Raw genomic sequence first — 12,945 nt, 5'->3', positions numbered from 1 at the left:
CTGAAATACTGTAGTAACCATTAAGGTAGACTGGTTGTGTTTTGCCATACTAAGAAGCCACCTTAGTGATATGGATCCTTCATACACGCTGGCCAGACATCTATCTTCTCTTTTCTAAGTATCCATAATGTATGTTTGTGCAACAGGATGGCTTATTCAATCATACTCTGCCTATTTGCCTTTATTGCACCTTACAGAGCATAATGAATTTGATCTGGACAGCCAGGCGTATAGGTGGAAGAAGTCTCAGACCTCTGGGTATCCTCTCCTACTTTAATAAAATTAACACCAGTCAGAACACATCCAAAAACGATTCTTGGTTTTTCCATCAAAATAAAACTTTTTTAGTAGGTAACACTGCATATGAAGGAACACAGCCAACAAAGCCAGTTCAAGTATAGACTTGATTGTGATCTAGGTCATAAACTGTAGCATTCTTCTTGTGCTGTATAATTTCTGAAATTAGTTATTCATTGTAGAAAACTACTTGGATAATTTGGAAACTGTTTTATCCTTTGGTGTTGAGTACTTAAGAACTGGCAGGTATCTAGAGCGTGTATGTAGCCTCTTGGAGATTGGGGGCTGAGTCGCAGAATGAATGTTTCTAACTCACATGGGATATGCTAATCTGTATGTCCTGATTCTTCTAGTGAGCAGAGATGCTGTAGTCTGGGTTGAGCAATAGTGACAGATGAGGTTTATGCTCTGCTAGAAACCAGAATGTTATATTTGGTGAAGTAGTATTGGTAGAAGGAGAGGGCTCTTATTTGCAGGCAGAGAATAGGAGACAGAGGCTTTCTGATGTAAACTTCAGAAACAATATATGATTTAATCAACTGTTAAAGGATGAATTACAATTTGTTTTTCAGAGGTAAAATTCCAGTAACCATTGTCGTCTTTGCCCCCCTCTCCAAAAAACCTTCATTACATAGGGGAAAACTTAGTCTTTAATTTAAGGGGGAGATGCCAGAATGTATCCCATCAGGTTTAGGCTTTATCCCTCCTGACATCACTAGATGCATGCCAGTTATGCATATTTGTAGTAGCAAGTTGAAAGGAAGAGGCACAATGTGATCTTAATGAATTGGGGGGGAAGCAGTGAATTTGAACAGCAGCAAAAATAGAAGCACTGTGGCTGCAGTTTTCCAGCATCTGCTATTATAACTGAAACTTTCTAACGTAGCTGTCAAATCCTGAAAGCCTTTCACTTACGTGAAGCAAGCTGCAGCTATGATCCCAATACAGAGTGGTGGTTTATTGCAGGACTTAGACATTTTTATTAGTTATGACTGTTTAGGGCAATCCTGGATGGTAGGTTGCAGTTACTGTATTTACATTATCCTTTAGATTTGTAGTACAGAAGAAAAATCAGCCATCTAGGCTGCTGGGGTTTATGGAATAGTGGGAATAGATAATGCTCTTAGCCTCAGTGTCTGACTTGAGCACAGTAGCTTAAAGCCAGGTGCTGAAGTAATTAAACATTTCTTACTTGACAAACTTATTTGGGTTGGGAGAGCCAGAGGCAGCTCTTAACTCTCCAGATGTTTAGTACTGTAGAGATTATGGTACACTACAGCTAGTAGCAAAAATGGACATTGTACTGTTCCAAACCATCTCACAGTTCAGTGGATGTGACTGAATAGCTTTTACCACCCCTATCCCAAATACTACAGTGCCTTAAGTTATGGCATTGGAGACTTGTTATTACTAATTCAGAGTTCTTGGCTTTTGATGTGGGGAGGAATATTCTGTCTACTTTCTTTCCTACAGCAAAGCAGAAAAGAGTAGGATATTTGACAGATTTAATTGTTTCTTCTCTGGTCTGTTTTTATTTTCAAACCTTCTAGTACAGGAAAGAATATTGTGGACAAAAGAGTATTGGATTATAGCTGAGCTATTAGCATATCCTGTACTCTAAAGCTGTGGTCATCAACCAGTAGATCGTGATCTACCGGTAGATCTCAGGGGCTCTAAGAGTAGCTCTTGAGCCCTCTCTGAACTGCGCGCCTGTGCAGTACATTTACATTAGAGTTCCTCATTTGAGGAGCAGCTGCTCACCGAGCAACAACACAGGTGATAGCTGTGAGGAATGGTGAGAGCTGGGAGGTCGGGAGGGCTGAAACACCCCAGCCAGCTGACTGTGGCTTTCAGCTGAAAGAGGCTGTCCCTCGCTCCAACTGATCAGTGGCTTCTCCTCTGCACCTGCCCACATGGAGCTTGGTGCACCCTGGCTGAGCGCCATGGCCAGCTTGCAGGGCAGCCACTTCTCTTCCCTGCAGCCCGGCTGCCCTGCGCTCAGCCCAGGGAGGCTGCATCTAGCTCCAGCTGTGCTGGAGCAAGCTTCCCAGGCTGAGCGCAGGATCACAGATGCCCATCTGATGGACTGTATACGACTAGCAATCTCAGACTACAACCCAGACTTCAAGACACTGGCAGATACTGTTCAGTTACAGGTGTCACACGGAGACTTTGTTATTGGAAGAAAAAATATACAATTATCAATACTTGATTTTTAGATTTACAAAATAGCAGAGAACAAAATGTATAATTGTAAATGCTTCATTTGACATTTAAATAGCATGAATTAAAAACAGACCATTTATTTCATAACTATAAACATGTGATTTAATTTTATATATTGCATAATTTAAAAATAAACCATTTAACAGTGTATAAGGGCTGGGGATAGCAAGTGATGGACAGGAGTATAGAGAGGGCAGGGCTTCAAGGAAGGGGTGGGGCGGTAGATCATCTTCTATTCTGAGACTTAAAAAGTGATCTTGGGTGTAAAAAGGTTGGAGACCACTACTCTAAAGGAAAGCTGTTAAGTGGAGAGAGGGAGGTCAGGTGTCAGGCTAATAGGCAAAACCGTTTTTTAAAAGAGCAATTTAAATTCTTTAATCCACATTTAACCGAAGGCTACACGTACGTACGTGTGGGGGGGGGGGGGACATCTTTGGAACAATGTATTAGGAAGCTTGAATAAGGTACATGACAACATTAGAAAGTTGACGTGTAGGAGGCAAGGGAGAGATTCTTTGTCTTTAAATTGACAAAGAATCTTAACTAGATATTATTTTCACCAAACACCAAAGAAGTTAGGCACACACAAGAGTATGGAAATTGCTGGTAGCAAAATGGAAGATGGCTTTTCCTGAAATTTTCCTAGTTTTCCTTTTATTTAAGTAGGCTATTTCCAGACAACATTAATGAAACATCAACAGCTTAGTATTTCTGCCTTCGGGTTTGGGCAGAAATGTTTGTCCTCCATAAAAGGATGTCTGCTTATATGCAAGGGCAGGGAGGGAGCAGTTTTGACAGATACATGGATTAAGTGTCTTCTACCAGGGTGGAAGATGGGGCTGGGGCTGGTGGGGATTGGGTGAGGCAGAGAGCAGGGGCTGGCACATTCGGGCTTGGGGGGGGGGGGGTTAGTGGAAAGCCAGGGATAGCGCGGCCTCAGCCAGAAGGGAAGGAGAGCCGGGGCTGGCATGGCCTTGGCCTTCTCTGTTGGGGGAATGGAGAGAGCTGGGGCTGGTGTGACCAATGGGGGCGGGGAGGCAGGCTGGGGCTGCCTATACCCCCAGAGAGAAGTGGGTTGGCAAGTGTAGCGAGCCCCCTGCTCAAACTTTAAAATGAGACTTTCTGAATTTCTTTCCTTATTTTTATTTTCCAAAGTGGGTACCTTATTTTCCATATGTCTTCTTACACAGCTGATTGGAAATACAGGCATGCTGGTTTGATGGCTCTGTCAGCTATTGGAGAAGGTTGTCATCAACAGATGGAGGGAATTCTAAATGAGATAGTTAACTTCGTTTTACTTTTCCTCCAGGATCCTGTAAGTTTTTAATGTAGTTAATTGATCAAAATTTGTCATAACTTCTGCTTTTATAAACACTCACTATTTGGGGGAATGTTATTTCAGCATCCAAGAGTGAGATATGCAGCCTGTAATGCAGTTGGACAAATGGCTACAGACTTTGCCCCTGGTTTCCAAAAGAAATTTCATGAGAAGGCAAGTAACGGACAAGCCAAGATACATTTTTGTTCCGTTTGGAAACTTCTTTGAATATGAACTGTTCTGTTGTAGGTAATTGCAGCTCTTCTGCAGACCATGGAAGATCAAGGCAACCAGCGTGTCCAAGCTCATGCAGCTGCTGCACTCATTAACTTTACAGAAGATTGTCCAAAATCATTGCTTATTCCGTATCTGGATAATCTAGTGAAGCATCTTCATTCCACCATGGTGATTAAATTGCAGGAGGTATAATAATGATTTTTCAGATGTCTTTTATTGCTTTGCTAAAGTCTTCTGTCAAGTTTGCAAATCCCATTTAATTACTGTAGGATAATATTTTAATTTTAAAACAACTGAAATGAATTGCACATTCAGTACCCATCAGTATAAAAAACTCTACATTTTAAATAGTAATATGTAGATTCTGACATTATTTTTCAGAATTCTAATTTGCATAACAGCCAAATGTGGGAATGAGACACTATTTTCAATTGAATTTCTAGTGGTGTACATTCTAGGCACAAAAACAAATCTTTCTTTTTTTTTTTTTTTTTTCTTCCAAAGTTAATACAGAAAGGCACTAAACTGGTTTTGGAACAAGTTGTGACTTCTATTGCATCAGTTGCGGATACAGCAGAGGAAAAATTTGTTCCCTACTATGATTTATTTATGCCCTCTCTGAAACACATTGTTGAAAATGCTGTACAGAAGGAACTTAGACTTTTAAGAGGAAAAACTATTGAATGCATCAGCCTAATTGGCCTTGCTGTTGGTAAGGATAAGGTAAGTCTTTAAGACACACAAACTGTTAATTGCCAAGTCAAAAGAATATATTTTTGAAGGCTTTCTGAATAATAGTATGCTGTATTCCCTTCACTGATTGCTCAGCCTTTAGATTTGTTGCTGTCCTTCATACTTCCTAAATTCTTTTAACTGGGGAGGTGAATAAATATTTCATCTGGCTTCATTTGAATGGTTTTTGTTCTGTGCCTCATGTTGGTCTTCTATTCTGTATTTCCAAGATTACTGCCTTGAAATTTAGTTTTTGCTAAATTTCAGTAATATGATATATTCTCCATTATGTTAGACCTTGTTTCCTCTGGATGGGCAGCTTTGTCTGAAATGGCCTGATATGTGGTTGAAACTTTTCCTGTTACATAAATTCAGGGTTCTAAAAGGAAGATAACAAAGAAGGCTTTGTAACCTTCAGAAGAGGGAGCAAATCACATTTTCTCTTCCTGTTCCCAGGCCTGTATTAAATATCTCACTTTAAAATTTTGTTGTATGAAACTTAGATTGTTGGGCTTTTTTAGCAAGTATTTGAAAATATTGACTTGAGTTTCTATGGGCTTCTCGTAGAGCCACCAGAAAAGGTTTGCCATTTGCTATGATTCTTTGAATGTTTGTTGTTCTTTATGTAAGATCCCAGGTGACTCAGCAGTGTAGTTGTGGCATGGAATTATGGGGGAAAGGGAGGGGAAGGCGTGTAGGATATTATGCAGTATGCTCCCATTTAGCTGAGTGACCTAAGGGGCAGTTGAAATTATCTGGGCATTTGGATAAATGGAAGTGCTGTTAAAAGGGCTGTCTAGGGGGCATTGGATTTAAATAACAGGATTTTCAGAATTGCAATTATACTGTATTCTTGGACACAGGAGGATAATATGGGGAAAGGGTGAGAACACACACATGATGTAGTCATGTTACTTAAACTACACTACTAAAAGTTATTCATATAGTATGGTGATGACTCATTGTAAGGTTAGAATGTGCTGTAGAACGTATGTATGTTTCTGTACTGCAGATGTCTGACACAGTTCAGAATGTTTACTAGGTAGTGCTACTAGCTTCTGATTCCAGGGAGAAATCCAGAATCAATAGGAAAAACACTCCTGGAAAGTTTGAATCCCTGTGTCTTTCTATACAAATGCTAAGAATTAGAATTATAAGTTCTTTTTACCTTAGTTCTGAATCCACTTTTTTTGCAGATGGGGGATAATATTTATGCCCCTTTATGAAGTGAAGTTCAGATTTATTTGTCTTCGGCAGGGGCAGGCAAAATAGGATCTATGGGCTGGATCAGGCCTGCCAAGCCTTTGGATCCAGATCACAGCCCACCAGGACCCTTAGGCAGGCTCCCTGCTTGCTGCAGCCTCAGGCCATTGAAAGCAGTTGGCTGGTGGGTCCATGTTCCTCTAGGCACTGCATGCCCCTCGTGGGGGAGTTGGCACACTGCCAAATCTCCCACCTCTCCCCGTCTCTCTGGGTGCACAGCACCTAGAGGCACATCATCCCAGCAGCCAGATGCTTGAGGCTACAGCAGTCAGGGAGCCTGCCTAAGGATCCCGCTAGGCTGGCTGGGAGCTGTCCTAAGTAAGTGCCTCCTGGACAGAGCTAGCATCTAGCACCAATCCCCTGCCCCAGGTCACAAAGTCCTCCTTGACCCAAACTCTCTGACTCCACACCCTTTCCTGTGCCCCAATTGCCCATCCTGAGCTCTCAACTGCTGTCTTAGACTCCAAACCCCCTCCCTAGAGAATTGTGGCCCTTAACCATTTATCCATCAAAAATTATTGCCCATCCCTGGTCTAAGGCCATATAGTGATTTGGAATAGAACTTGAGTCTCCTGCCTCCCAATCCAGTGTGCTTTCTGCAAATGCTTTTTCCTTCTAGTTTCAACTTAAAGCAATACACTTTCAACCATTTTGCACCACATACGCAGTGTTGTGGGCCACATCACACAGTATACTACCTGTAGATCTAATTTTAAAAATGATTAGTATTTATTGTCAGCAAGACAATTCAAATTGATATATAGTAAAAGCTCTGTAATCAGGCATATTGGTGGAATTGGAGAGATATTGGTTAACTGAGAATTACACTTTACCAATGGCATACCAATTTTTAAAGAATTATAATACAGTAAAATGAATACATAAAAGAGCACAAAGGCACTCACCAATCCAATAGTAGTATTGCACCTGCACTTAGAAATTTTTACCTGTACAGAGCTATACAGTAGGCTATTTTATGACACTACACATCACTAGGGGAAGTACATGACATACACGTAGATCACTAAAAATACACAACATTAAAACTATACTGAACAAACTTTAATCTGATTCAGAAGGCACTTCAGAATCTTGCTGTTCCTCAGGGTCAGCATATCAACATTGATTATCATTGTAGATGTAGAGGTGCAGGAGAGTGGGCTGAATCTCTAATGACCCTATAACACCCTGGAAATTGCTTTTTTTAAATCCCGGATTTCAACTTGCTTGTTTGTTTTTCTACCTCTTTTGCATAACATGCTGTGCAATATTCTAGTCCTGGTTACGTAGATTGAAGATTTGTGTTGGGACATATCAGAATTGCCAGTGAATTGAGCTTTCTGGTTAATTGAGTGCCAAATAACAGAGCTCTTACTATAATACTTTTCATTTGAACAATGGCAATATGAACCAAGAGCATTTTAAATTGGCAGAATAAGTCAAAACAATTTTTTAAAATTAATGAATTTACTGTAAGGATGACAATCCATAGAGTATTGCCACCTTGACTTCTGTGCTGAGCTCTTGTAGAGCCTCCATACAAAAATGGGGAATCTTTCCTGGTACAAGGGCCCCGTTAGCCAGGGACTGTTCTCTTTCCCTCCTTTTCTCCTCTCCCCACTCCCCAAACTGGAACATGTGACTGCCTAGGAAGGACAGGGTTCCCTTTGAAGAGCATGCTGGTCCTACCCAGGGATTGCCTCCTTGCACTCGCTCCCCCAGAAGTAGTGTCTGCTTCCCAGCACTCACCCTCTCATCTAGGCACTGCATCCCAATATTTAGTGCCCAGTCCACCTACCTAAAGTTTATCAACTATGCACTGTTGCAACCCCCCTCTGCAGCAGTAGGCCCCGTACTCTCCTCCCTATGCCCAGTGGTCTCCTATCTCAGCTCCCACAACCATACTGCCTACCCTGTCCACCTGTTGCTGCAATCCCAGTTCTGCAGATCTTGTTCCAGAGAGTCACTAGACTCTCAATTCTGCAGTGATGGGTATTGAGTAGCCTAGGCTCCTGCTGATGCTGTTGAGCCCAAATTAAACCCTGCTGTAGCAGGTAGAGGGCTGGTGCTGCGAGGCCTAACATGTACACCCCTGCTGACTCTGCAATTAGGGCAAGTACCCCTCTTGCCCCATCCTAGTTACGGCCCTGAGGATGTCATCTGGACTGTAGTTGTGTGTTGATTGGGCCACAGTTGAGAATCACTGTGTTGGAGCATGACCATAGCTAAAGATACGTCTTCAGTGTAAAATTACTCAAAAGAATATTGCTATTTCCTACTAATGTAGAAATTTTTGCTTTTAAGTTGAATTCCTCTAAAAAACACCGAATAGCTTATGTGCCTCTATTTGACATAAGCACTGTTTGATACGAAATTTTACTATATCAGTATATGTATTTTATTTCTAGTTTATGCAGGATGCATCAGATGTTATGCAACTATTGCTGAAAACACAGACAGACTTCAGTGATTTGGAGGATGATGACCCTCAGGTATGTCAGAAGATGTTTATAGCAAGTGTCTGGTGCTTAATATTTAGTGTTCTTTATCCTCCTGCTTTTAGCATAGAAGTCTGTAATTTCTTAAAAAATTCGCTGTACAAGGTAGAATAAAATTTAGCTGTATTGTGCTGCATTTTTTCAGTAACAGGATTAATACTAAAGTTGTCAGAAAGCAGATGTCCTCTGAGTAGGAGAAGATGTAATAAATTTTCATATTTTATTTGCTGTACAAATAGGTTGATGTACAAGTTACATCCTGAGCTTCCAGCCTAGGATGTGTTGCATCTGTGCCTCTTCCCAAAAATATAGAGGCAGCTCAGAATTCTCCATCAGGCTCTGGTCTTAATTTCCCTTTCATCCTTGTACCAGTTTTGGCTTAGTTTCACAGCTGCTAATTCTAGCAGGGACCATCATGTGCTATTCTTGCTGCAAAGCCTCAATTACTCTTAGTTTCACATCTCATTTTATGTGATGTAATTTCCACCAGTTGTCACTACTCTTCTTTGCGCAGATGGGACTGGTAAATAGTTCCTTTTGCCCTTTCAGAACTTGCAGCAGAGAAAATTTACTGCAATTCTGATCTTCACAACTAGGGATAGAGGCCAAGTCTCTTGAGACCTCCTTATGTAGCCATAACTAAGATTCGCTAGGCAAGTTTCTACATGTAGTTACAGCCTCTGTCACTTCAGGATCTTGCCTTGCTGAGAAGAATCACTTCGGGGGGATTATAAGGAAACAATATTGGTATTAAAGTAGTCAATGCCGGAGATGGCAGGGAATTTGTACAGATGTTTTAGCAGAGACAAAGGTTCAGCTCTTGAAAATATTCCCTACAAGATAAGAAGGCCATACCAGTTGAACAGAAGAGTTCCATCATAGCTTTGAACATCTCCGTGTCCCCATATAAATTGCATGTCTTCACCTGTTAGTTGATTATTTGACTTTCCAGCAGTATATTAAAGGTAAGCTGGTTTTTTTTGCAACTTGTAGATGTTGGAGTAATAAGATGTTATATTTAAACTCCATTCATTTAAGATGCCCTCATGTCCTCCTTCGTTCTTCCTATGTCACAAAAAACTACTGTTCTGTGCAAAACACGATTAATGCTCTTGAGTCATTCTGTACCTGTTGTTTTTAGCCTGGTAGGCTTTTACCTAGTTACATGTTCTGTATCGAGATTTTTTTTCCCCTGTTTCTCCATGTGTGCATCTCCATGTGTGCCTCGAAACACATATTGTAGATTACCACTGGTGAACCTTTTTTCCTAGTTGAAGCTTCAGTAACTCTTAACTTGCAAGTTACATAGCTTTTTTTTTTTTTTTTTTTGTAAGTAACTGACAGTTGGAGACCCTGGGGGCCAAAATGCTTCCACTGCAGGGGCATTGCCCTGTACTAGAGCCAGCAGATTGGATACTTGAAGATAAAGGATTTTCTAGCCATTGCTTTTCTGAGGATACAGATTCATGCCTGGTGATGTATAATTACTAGCTCTTTACAAAGCCACTTACAGGTAGAATTGATTTTTTTTCCCTAGAGCGCCATTTTCTGAAGTTTGGCAATATATAAATAAAACCCATCAATTATGTGTGGGCAAGACAAAGTTTAAAACATAGTAGCAGTGTCCTTGAACCAGTATTGGCCTCTTGAGTCCCACCATGTTCATGTTGGAAAGACCTTCCTGGAATCTAGCATTTTATATAGCATCTTCCACAGATGCATAGTGGGCTGTCTTTGATGCCCCAGGTGAGGACTTTCTTGGCGCTGTGAATCATGCATTACACAAAACTATTAAGCTGGCTTCAGAGGTGATATGGAAACCCAGAATCAGGTAGCTCTGTTCATGCAGTGTAGTTGCGTGGGAGTTCCTTGTAGTGACAATCTTTCTTCCATTCTGTCAGATTCAGTGAGCTGATGTCAATTAGAGTGAGCAGCACTGTCCCAATAGGATTTCTGTTGCAAAATTGGTGGCAGGGTACATCCCAGATATTGCAGAACAGTGGAATTTGCTGTGTGTTGGTGATCAGTTTGTTGGCTGCGTTTTTGATGGAAGGTGAAAGAATATTGGCCAGGACAGGTAACCATACAAGATTTTTTTGTTGGCTTCCATATGCCTGTGGTGATTTTCATGGAACAAAATTAAGTTCTGTCTGTTAGTATTAAATTCTGTGCACCAAATTGGAGCACTTCATTCTCCAGCTGAGTATCAGAGAATGAGCCCCAAATTCTGTATAGATTAGGAATGTAAGTGACTAGTCAACTACTCGATAAGCTTTAAGCTTATTGGGATAGTCGAGTAGTAACTCAGCTAGTTGCTTTTGCCTCCTCCCTCCCCCTGTCAGCTGCCTCTATCAGAGCGAGGCACTAAAGAGGGGAGCAAGCTTGAAAGACAGCTTCCCCCAGCATCAGCTCTGTGGTGGGAGGGGAGGAAGCATGGAAGCACAGGGCCAGCTGGGACTGCTTGAGTCCCTACTGGCCCTGTACTTCCTGTGGTGCCCCCCAACTCGGCTGCCTCTGAGAGGCAGCAAGGGGGGAAACAGCAGCTGGTGCTGGGGGGAGCCAGCTCAAAAGCCAGTTCTCCCTCCCCCCTCGCCCCCCCCATCTCTGGGGTGCTGCCTGCTCTCCACCTGCTGCCTCTGAGGCAGCAGGAGTGGGGGATGGGGAGGGGATAGTTGTCTTCTCAAGACAACTTGGGGAGGAGGCTAGCCCCCAGCACCCTTCCATCTGCTCCAGGTCCCTTCCATTAGCCAGGAGGCAGGGACCCCAGGCCAAGCAAAGCTCCTGGTGGGGTAGCTCTGAACCCTGCCCCTTCTGGGTTGGCCTGGGGGCACTTCCGAAATTTGTAAAGTGTCCCCCCTTCAAAAATTATTGCTTGTGCTAAACACTGACCAGTCAAAATAATGTTTAAGCTCAAGCTGTCTCTGCGCATGCTGTAAATGGAAGCATTTTGATGTGATTTTTTTTTTTAATGTACTTGATTTTTATCTCCATCTTCAAGATCAGTGTACATAAATCACCTCTAATATTTGGTAGGTCATTGATAGGTACATTAACAGAGCTGCTGCCAGCACCAAGCCTGATAGAGTCCATTCTTTAATCTCCGGGTGCTTGGTTTTGTGGTCAAGAGCCATCTGAAAATGTCTTTCTCGGAGCATCTTGTGGAAGATAACGAGCCTTCACTCTGCGTTGTTTAAGCAACAAGTTGCCAGAGGCAGTTTATTCGAGCAGTATTGCAAGGGAAGACAGTATAAGTGGATCATCTAATACAAAACAATTAAAAGCCAATATACATACCTTTCCGTTACATATAACATTAAACAATTACTTCTCTGCCCACTCAATTCCCATCAGATACTATCTTATTTCCAAGGTTCTCACTGAGGTCAGCATTCCACTCTTATCTTGGAGAGCGAGGCAGAGAGGTGAATGCAGTGTCTCTTCCAGCTCTCGCATTAGCAGGAGTCAGAGTGAACCAGACTCTTGCTTTGCTACTGACAAACCCTGGAATGGCCACCCAAATCCCTTCTCCCTTAGTCCTGCTTCCACACTCCCCCCTTTTGTGCTCTAGGCACAACTACTCCTTCAAATCTCTCTATTCATTAAACATTGTATTTCTGTTTTAACATCAAGAGGATTGACCTCACAGGTATGGATTGGTTATAATGGTAATACATGATTAGTATGAACATGAAAACTATTTCCATTAGTACATCCTCTATAACAATAAAATAATCCTACAATAAGCAAAAGCAATACAATCATTAATATCCCCGCAATAATTCTGTAATGGGCTTGCTGCATAGCCTGTGTTACATAAGACAATACATCATAATTAGTACACAGGAGGGATGTTCTATAGACTGTGTGGAAAACATGTGCCTCAATTTGATAGGTATTTTGGAGAATATGAATTTGACCTTGTAATTCAGAGACTTTCTGGACCTCTGGTATAAGTGAAAGTAAATTCTGAAATGGGTCAGGTACTAGGGTAGTCCAATCAAGGGGTATTTGGAATCTAAGGGTTGTTCTTAGGACCTTGTCTGCAGGCCAATAAATGACATGATTTCCCATAACAGTGGTGAGATGAAAGTGCATGTCTTGTAAGGTGGTGGTGTTAACATGTACGCAGCTATCATTGGCCTGAAAGATCAAATGTCCTGTTAGGGTGTGTCCTTGTCCCATACCTTCCCAACAAATGCTGTCGTGCACAGTTACAACTTCCCCTGGTCTCAGCTTTTGTATGCACTGAAGCTATGGGGTTCTAAAGGCCAAAGCATCCATTGATTTCCTATCCCTATCCAAATATCAGATGTTATTCCAGGAGCACTGACTATGAAATGGCTGGGTGCACCAGGTGGTTTAATTTCCCAGATG

The 12,945-nt window shown here is 41.8% G+C and overlaps 1 protein-coding gene across 2 annotated transcripts in view; it reads left to right on the top strand.

Moving 5' to 3' along the window:
• Positions 1-12,945, top strand: part of IPO5 (importin 5) — a 127,367-nt gene that overhangs the window by 45,948 nt on the left and 68,474 nt on the right. For both annotated transcript variants that reach the window (XM_075918783.1, XM_006119706.4), the window contains exons 11-15: positions 3,714-3,838; positions 3,926-4,015; positions 4,091-4,264; positions 4,583-4,801; positions 8,482-8,565. In XM_075918783.1, coding sequence (XP_075774898.1) covers positions 3,714-3,838; positions 3,926-4,015; positions 4,091-4,264; positions 4,583-4,801; positions 8,482-8,565 — 692 coding nt within the window. The remainder of the gene's footprint in view (positions 1-3,713; positions 3,839-3,925; positions 4,016-4,090; positions 4,265-4,582; positions 4,802-8,481; positions 8,566-12,945) is intronic.

Source organism: Pelodiscus sinensis, chromosome 1 (assembly GCF_049634645.1).
Source record: "Pelodiscus sinensis isolate JC-2024 chromosome 1, ASM4963464v1, whole genome shotgun sequence".
NCBI classification, from domain to species: domain Eukaryota; kingdom Metazoa; phylum Chordata; order Testudines; family Trionychidae; genus Pelodiscus; species Pelodiscus sinensis.
The sequence above is the reverse complement of the archived record's forward strand: the minus strand, read 5'-3'. Positions and strand labels throughout refer to the sequence as shown.